The 8,200-nt window shown below is 50.0% G+C and overlaps 1 protein-coding gene across 1 annotated transcript in view; it reads left to right on the forward strand.

Annotated features, from left to right (window-relative positions):
* The window catches only part of SFXN5 (sideroflexin 5), a 193,480-nt gene extending 189,301 nt beyond the window's left edge, over window positions 1–4,179 (forward strand). Inside the window, exon 14 of the mRNA XM_031949713.1 lies at window positions 251–4,179. Coding sequence (XP_031805573.1) covers window positions 251–328 — 78 coding nt within the window. The 3' untranslated portion in view covers window positions 329–4,179. The remainder of the gene's footprint in view (window positions 1–250) is intronic.
* Window positions 4,180–8,200: the final 4,021 nt, after the last annotated feature.

Below are 8,200 nucleotides of genomic sequence, written 5' to 3' on the forward strand. Positions count from 1 at the left end.
TTTGATTTAAAAAAAAAAAAAAAAAAAAAAACTTCTGAGGAAACTGGAAAGCAGTCTGACAGAAATTAGGTTTAGACCAAGACCTTCCACCACACTCCACAACACATTTTCAATGGAGAATTACTCTAAGTATTAAAGTTGTTTCACTTTGTCCGTCTTCAGCCCATGTGCTTACATCTGTAGTTAATCCCTCCCTGTCTGTAATGCTGTTTCTCACCTCGCCTTTTGCCTGTTCTTTTTTCTCCTCCAGATCGAGACATCCCAGTTGGAGCCAGAGATCGCTCTGGCCACAGCCAGTAGGACGGTGGTGTACAACAAAGGCCTGTGAGTGGAAGCAGGTCCTCTGGCCAGAGAGGCATCTGGGCTGGAGGACCGGGGAGGATGAGGGCTGGGGAGAAGAAGTGAAGGTCTGCCCTCCTGAGTCCAAGTAGTTGAGTAAGGAGTTCCAAGCTAACACCACGTCACTAATGTTGGAAAGGAAGTAACATTTTCCAAGAACCACCACCTTACAAGAGGTTGGGAGGTTAAGGCAGTCAGATTTTAATATAGGGGAGAAGGGGGTGGGGGGGGGATAGCCTAGTGCAGGGGAAAATCAGATTTTATAGAAAGGAAATACTATAATCAAGTGCATTTCTGGGCCCTGGAGCTTACAGAACTCATCCCAGCACAATCATGGTGAAGCTGGGAAGAAATACATAGAATGTCCTAGGGAAAGAAATAGGGTGTTGGGTTTTTTAATTTTTTAATTTTTGTTTATTAGGTTTTTTTAAGTCAGAATTGAGTCTTAACACTGGTTGATGCTGCAAAGAAGCCATTTCATAATTGGGTGGATGAGCATGGGAATTGGGCGCATGAACTTGGTGGGGTGGGGGGGTTGCCGCATCAAATGTCCTCTGGGGAAAATCTGAGCCCCGGAGCCCAATCTTGCCTTGCCTAACCTGATGTTCCCTTCCTACACGTGCTCCTTTCCCTCCTCTCCCTTCCTTGAAGACCTAGAACCCAGCTGGACTGGAACTTGAGACTATGGGGCCTTCCCATAGGATTAGGAAAGGATGTCCCTCCCCCCAGTAACAGCTTTCTGCCCTGTGGAGACCCCCAAATGGGGGAACCACAGGCCAGTAATCAGGGGCACCAAAGCAGGCCTAATTCCAGGCTTTCCACATGGTCGGGTGTTTCTACTTTGGTGATTTGGGAAAGGGAGATGGGAAGGGATGGAACTGAGAGCATGGTGACATTGGAGTTTCTTAACAACTGTGAGCTCTTCCAAGACTAAGGACTGAACCATTCTTGGAAGAAGATACCAGAGGCACTTTATATGCTACAGCAGGAAAGAGATAAGAACTTTAACTGGTCCGCATTGGAGGGGCTAGGGAACGGAGGAAGAAAATGGCAGCCAGCTTCAAGGGTCTGACACTAAAGTGCTTCCCCTGAGCCCTTTGGGAGAGACCAGACCTGGTCTCTGACCCCAGAACTCTAGCCAGGAGGATGAGGATCAGACACATCCACTGGCTCAGGCAATATATAGAAGTCCTTCCAGCACTCCCTGGCACCCCTTCTTCCATAGAAGCTCATCAGTAACCACATCTCAGATGGCATCCGCTCACCTGTCCAGCCATCCAAGCTACACAGCATCCAGAAGTCCCCTACCCGCTGCTTCTCTCTACCCTTACCAGGAACAAGCCAAAACCGTATGGAAGCAAGGTCATCTCAATCCTTGAAAGTGATCCACATATTGGTTCCTTCCAGCCGGCAAAGCCATTGTAGCTCCAGGAGTGGAAGGCATTGCCCTCTCCCCACTTCCCAAGGAGGAAGACCTAAGAGCCTCTTCTTGTGATGGAAGCCGTCTAGAACACATCTGCCTGGGAAGGATAGAACTGAGCCTTCCACTCCCCAGGACGACCAGTGGAGCTGGGGACCACATCTCAACAATAAGGCTCAGCCTCAGGATGGACCCAGCTGGCCTGAATGTTCGGGCCAATTTGCAATTATTTCTCTCTGGACCACGTTGCCCAAACAGCAGCCCGCCCCCTTGGACCTGGATGTCTCTTGGATTTAGAGAAGCTTCTCCCGCCCCTCTTTTCTCCTTTCCCAGTGGGTTTTGTACCAAGGATGCGCTTGCTCTTGCTCCTGACTCAGCCCTAAGAGAGCCCAAGCCCCTGGGCTGAGGGTTCTGGCAGTTTTTCCACTGACTTGCTCTGTGACCTTAGTAAAATGACTTTCCCTCTTGAGCCTCAGTTACCCCATCAGTTAAATGGCCAGTGGAAGGAAGATAAAGTCTTCTATTGGTTTTAGAAGTCCATTCTGGCTCTCAGAGCCTTTTATGCTTTGACTCTTACTCAAAATTGGATAAAGGAAGATACCGACTTATCCACCGGGATAGAGCCCATAAGGCTTTGTTTTTAGAAGAATCGATTATCATCAGTGATTATGGAGAAAGGGAAAAATCCCTATTTCACTAAAAATGATGCCTCAGTTGTCTAAAGTAAGACCAAGCTCTTGAGAGGGTCTTTGGGCAAGGCGAAACCTTAGTTGTGATTTCAGGATCCCCGGGACCCTTTGTCTATTCCCTAACTGCAGTCAGAACTCAAAAAAAGAGCGATTTCTGTAGCCTGGACTGTGACTCCTTATTCACTTATTTTATGGTGAGGTCTCCTATGAGATGCCCTGGTCTTCTCTGAAGAGTGAAAAGTCAAAAACAAGATCTCTGTCCAGTCAGACTGTGTCCCACAGGGATGGGGAGGGCAAGAATGCCTACCTAGACCCCAATTGTAGCCTTCTTGGCATAGCTGTGAACTCTGGAGTGGGGACCAGAGCGTCCAGGGATGGAGAGACCCCAGGGAGCCACGGAGAGAGGTCAAAGTCAGCGTGTTGGGCAGGAGGAGGAATGGCCTGCTGCTTGGTTGTTGTGTTGTAGCTACACCCCTGGTGGAGGAGGCACAATACGTGTATTGGGAAGGGGCAATAAGGGAGGGGGTATCCTCTTGAATCTGGCCTCAAGCTGGGCTGAAAAGAACCAATCCCACCATAATATGGCTTCCTGTAATCCCAAGGTTTCGGAGGATGTCTGGACACAAGCACACAGGCTCACCCGTGGGCCCGGGGAGCTGAAGGTCCCCACGTTCCCTTCCAAGAGATTTAACTCAATGCCTAGAGTCCTACCCTGTCCCTCTGGAACTAGAACTGTGCACTTTATCTTGGGACACGGCTCCTTGGGACATCCCCCAAGGAGAGGGGGAGGGAGCCGCCAAGCCCACCATGCCGGCGTCCTCAACTCCTGGCCATCTCTTTCCAATGTCTTCCAACTGATTTCTAGCAATCTTAACTAAGTCAGGTGTCTTTTTGAGGAAGGAGAAGGAAGGAGGGACATGGTGGAGATGGTAGAGACCTCCTGATGACGAGTGGAGGAGTGATCTGCCTTTCTCCCAATCTCTTTGATCCACTGCCCCCCTCCCCCACCTTGCTGGGAAAGCAGCCTTGCAGACAAGCACTGGCCCAGAATTTCACAGTTCTACCCAGGCAAGAAGAAAAGGATGTTGGCAGCCAGGGGAAAGGGCAGAGCGCTCCCTGATCCCTTGCGTGTGTATCTGCCAACTGCTGGAGACTTCCAAGGCTGGGGTCAGGTTGGCAGAGGCGGCTTCAGCTATTACTGAACTCAGGGTTTTGGCCACCCTGTGCACCATCCATCTCTAGATGTTTCTCATCCTTCCCCCAGCTGCTTCCAGATCTGCTACAGACCCACAGCACTGCTCCTCTCCCCAGCTGGGAAGATGGCCCATGTGGGTAACTCAAAGGGACCAAGTCCCGGGATCAGATGTCAAGAGATCCAGGCCCCTCTGGAGGAGGACAGACCAATGTGTCTCCTGTCATATCCCTGTCCCCTTCCCTTCTCCAACCTGGGTCCTTCCTCTGGACAGCCTCGGCCTCTATGTGTGTGACCATGTTCGTGTCCTGTTGTGATGGGGGAGGGAGGGATGGGGGAACTGTTCCAAATTGCCAATTGTCTTCCAGCCCAGCCCAGGGCTCAACTTGAATAATCCTGTCACCCTTATATACCTCGGCCGGACCAGGGGACTTGCCGACTGTGGGCGTAGAGTCTTTTTAACCTTCGGAATCAATTTCTCATTCTCTGTGATTTATGTAACACCAATAAACATCAAGGAATAAAAAGTGGTTTTAAAACCCTAAGTCTTAGCTTCGTGCATGGGGAGGGTGGGAACCAACCAGGTAGCCCGAGGTGGGGCTGAGCAGTCAGAGGGAGCAGCCCACAGGGACTGGCTCTTTCCCGGAGGAGGGGTACATACTAGGCCTCAACCCCTCACCATACAGCCCCGAGGTCGGGCTCCCCACAGACCCCTGGGAGGGGAGAGAAGGGGAGCAGTCGAGGACAGAAGAGGGAGCAAAGAGTGGACATAGTGATTCCCTTTTACCAAATTTTACCAAAGGTAAAGAAGCCTTTGTCATAAACTCCATCAAGTTTATCAGTCTTCGGATCGAAACTCCAAGTTTAAATGACGTAGCTGTAAAAGGTCAGACTGAGATTTGGGCAAAAGGTCCTTAACTTCAGCAGTTCTCCCTCTGTATGGTGAAGTCCCCTTGGCCCCAAGGGGAGCTCCCTAGTGCCCAAGAGTGTGTCGCGGCTCTGGCCAGCATGTCCCCAGCTGTTTCACTATGGGTCTCTCCCTTCTGGAAGTCACCCTCCCAACAGCACATCAGCCCCAAAGTCCCTTGTCACGTGGGCAGAAGCCCTTCCTAATTTCAGCCTCAGGAGGCAAGGGAAAGAACGTGGTTCTCTCTAGAGCCAGACGGCCTGGGTTGGAATCCTAACCACTGTTGGCTACCTTGTGAATTTGACCACTGGAATTCGTAGGCAAGAAAGACGGATCAGAGGACCCCTTCTAAGTCGTCATCTGGGATTCCATGACCATCTTCCCTCCTGCTACGTAGTTTGGGGTTGGCTCCAAGACAAGCGGTTCATTATTTCCCTTATTTTCCCCTCTCATCCTCTCTTCCCACTGCACATCCCAGATTTATCACTAAAGATCTAGTCTCAGCCTATGAGGTACCACCATCCCCCTCAGAGCTCCTCAGTGGCAAGAGAAGAGGGCTTTCTAAACCCCCCTTTTTAATTTTATTAAAACTTTTTATTTTTCAAAACAAATACATGGATAATTCTTTGACATTAATCCTTGCAAAACCTTGTGTTCCAATTTTCTCCTTTCCCTCACCCCCTCCTCGATGGCAAGTGGTCCAATATAGGTTAACCATGTATACCCGCCCCCCCCCAGGCTTTTTTTAGCATATTCCAGATGAGGCAAGCAAGAATCCTCTCTGGGACCCCACAAAACAGGACAGATCTAGAGGCAAATGAAGGTGCAGGGCATGGGCCAGGCCATGGAAGCCCAGCAGGGGACTTAGGTTCCGGGTTTCTTTTGCCCCCGCTTCCCTGATTTCTTTTAGAATCATAGATGAGGAAGCCCTTTAAGTCTAAAAATGTGGACGTGAATCCCACCTCTGCCTCTCATGGCCTGCAGAACTGTAGGCAAATCTCAGCCTCATCTATAAAATGGACATGAGAGTTTTGCCACTTCCCCTCCAGAGTTGCTGTAAGCATTTAATAAATGCTTGTCGATGGACTGAAGGCTTGAAAATGCATTGTAGACCTTAAAGCAACGTTCCAGGGAGAGCTGCTGTTGTTGTCCACTCCAGAAGGAACGTTGGGTTGGATCCCAGGATAAAAGGCCTTGTGCTGACATGGCCAGTCGTGGCCAGCTTTCTTAGCCACTGTGTTCTTTGGGAAATGAAGGGGTTAAACCAGTGGCTCTCCAGCCCTAGCAATCTATCAGTGTGCATTTATCACTAATCTACTATGTGTCAGACATTGGAGGCACAAAGAACGAAGTCTTAGGCCCTGCCCTCAGGGAGCTAACATTCTGGCGAGGCCTTTGACCTTCTGCTTGGAAGAGCCACATGCTCTGGATGGGCAGGACCTTGGGTAAGTCTCTTCTCCTCTGAGGGAGTCAGTTCCCCTCCCCGGGAGGAAGGGACTGAGGGGCCACACACACAATGGGGAAGAGAATATTCACTTAAATGACCTTCAAGGCCCCTTCCAATTCAGACTCCTGTTTCTTTGAGGTCAGAGTGAAGGCATCCCCGGGAGTATCATGCAGCCAGCCACGTGTCTCTGTTGGCCCCTATTCCTTCACTGTCCTGACGATCAGCAAAAGCCCCCGAGGGAGGCGGGGTCGGGAGATGGATGACAAGCCTCGGTCTGTAGCTCGTGGAGCAGCCTGGGCCCCAGTGCACTCACCGGAGTGATCATTAACCCTCCAAGAATGCGAGCCTCCAGGCCCCAGCTGGGCTCTATCCCTGGCTGCCCCTCCCCCTCAGTCCCTTCCTCCCGTTATTCAGAACTCTACGGGATTTACAAGCATTTTCCTTAGTAGCCAAGGAATCTCCATTTTACAGGTGAGGAAACTGAGGCTTAAAGAGATGGCGGCATTTGTCCGGGGCCACACCACTAGAAAAGTGTGCTGGGGTGCAGATGTGAAATAATAATAATAATAAATATTTATGAAATACCCACTTTGTGCCAGCACTTTATGATTATTATCTCATTTGAAAAGTGGGAGCCGGGGGAGGGGCTGCCACTGGCTGAGACATTGGGGTTCATTAACTGAGTGCAGATTCAGACTATCACCTCTCGCTATCTCCTCCCCTGCCACAGTGTGCTGGGCACTGGGCTCTGTGCTCAAATGTGGCCCCTCAGGACTGACATCCTTTGTCTGGGCTCCCAAGGACAAGCCCTCCTCCTCCTCCTCCTCCTCCTCCTCCTCCTCCTCCTCCTCCTCTTCCTTCACCAAACCATTCAAAGCTTTATGGAGCCCCTTATTGTGGCCAGGCCTGTGAAGGCACTGGGGGAGCTGATGGAGGAGATGCAATCCCTGTCCTCAAGAGGACAGAGTCAGGTCAGGAAAAGGGATTCTCAAGTACAAACACACAAGGTTGGGGGTAATACAGGGGGAGAAGAAAGAGAGACAGAGACTGAGGGAAGGAGAGAGGAGGGAGGGAGGGAGGGAAGGAAGGAAGGAAGGAAGGAAAGAAAGGAAGGAAGGAAGGAAGGAAGGAAGGAAGGAAGGAAGGAAGGAAAAGAAGGGAGAGAAGGAGGGAGGGGGAGAGAGAGAAAGAAAGAAAGAGAAAGAAAGAAAGGAAAAAAGAAAGAAAGAAGGAAAGAAAGAAAGAAAGAAAAGAAAGGAAAGAAGGAAGGAGAGAGAGAGATAAAGAAAAAGGAAGGAAGGACGGAAAGAAAAAAAGAAAGAAGAAGAAAAAAGAAAATTCCACTTGCTTGATGTGGTCAGGGAATTCTTCCTAGAGGAAGGGGTCTGGCTGAAGGTGTAGGATTTGGAGGACCATTGAGGGAAAGAGATGGCATCCAGGCAAGAGGAACAATATGGGCAAAGGCCAGGAAAAGAAGGCCTGCCTGCCTATGTAGGCTATATAATAATAAGAGGCACATAGAAGGGGAGATCGGAGCTAATTCTAAATTGCACATCTGAGCATACCCTCTCCTGCCCACGAGGCCACAGTGACTGATCCCTATCACCTCTCCTATTTGTTGTTCAATACCGACCGACTTTCCATGACCTCATTTGGGGTTTTCTTGGCAGAGATGCTGAAGGATTGGCCGTTTCCTTCTCTAACTCATTTTACAGGTGAGGAAACTGAGACAAACAGGGTTAAGTGACCTGCCCAGGGTCTCACAGCTAGCAACTGCCTGACTTTCAGGTGTATCTGACTCCAGACCCAGTGTTCTAACCACTGGGTTACCCAGCTGCCTCCATTACCTGTGAAATCCAGTCCAAATCTCTCTGTTCCCTTTTAAAGGTTTTTCGACACATGTGGTTGCAGCTGCCTTCCCATTCAGCCACACAACTATCTGTTGCACATTTGACATTCCACCTGGCTATTTGCCATGTACAACATTCCAACTCCGTTCCTTTGCCGGGGCTGTTCCTGACTCCCTGAGCGCGCTCCCTTTCTCTGCCTCTGAGATCCCCCCACTGCTCTCAAAGTCCAGTTCCATTAGCATCTCCTCTACCGCTGCTTCTTGATCTCTCTGTGTTGCAGGCCCTTTGGGCAGACTGGCAAAGGCTTTTCAGAATCATGTTTTTAAATGCAGAAAATAAAACATAGAGGATTGAAA

The sequence above is a fragment of the Sarcophilus harrisii genome, chromosome 2, assembly GCF_902635505.1.
Source record: "Sarcophilus harrisii chromosome 2, mSarHar1.11, whole genome shotgun sequence".
NCBI classification, from domain to species: Eukaryota; Metazoa; Chordata; class Mammalia; order Dasyuromorphia; family Dasyuridae; genus Sarcophilus; species Sarcophilus harrisii.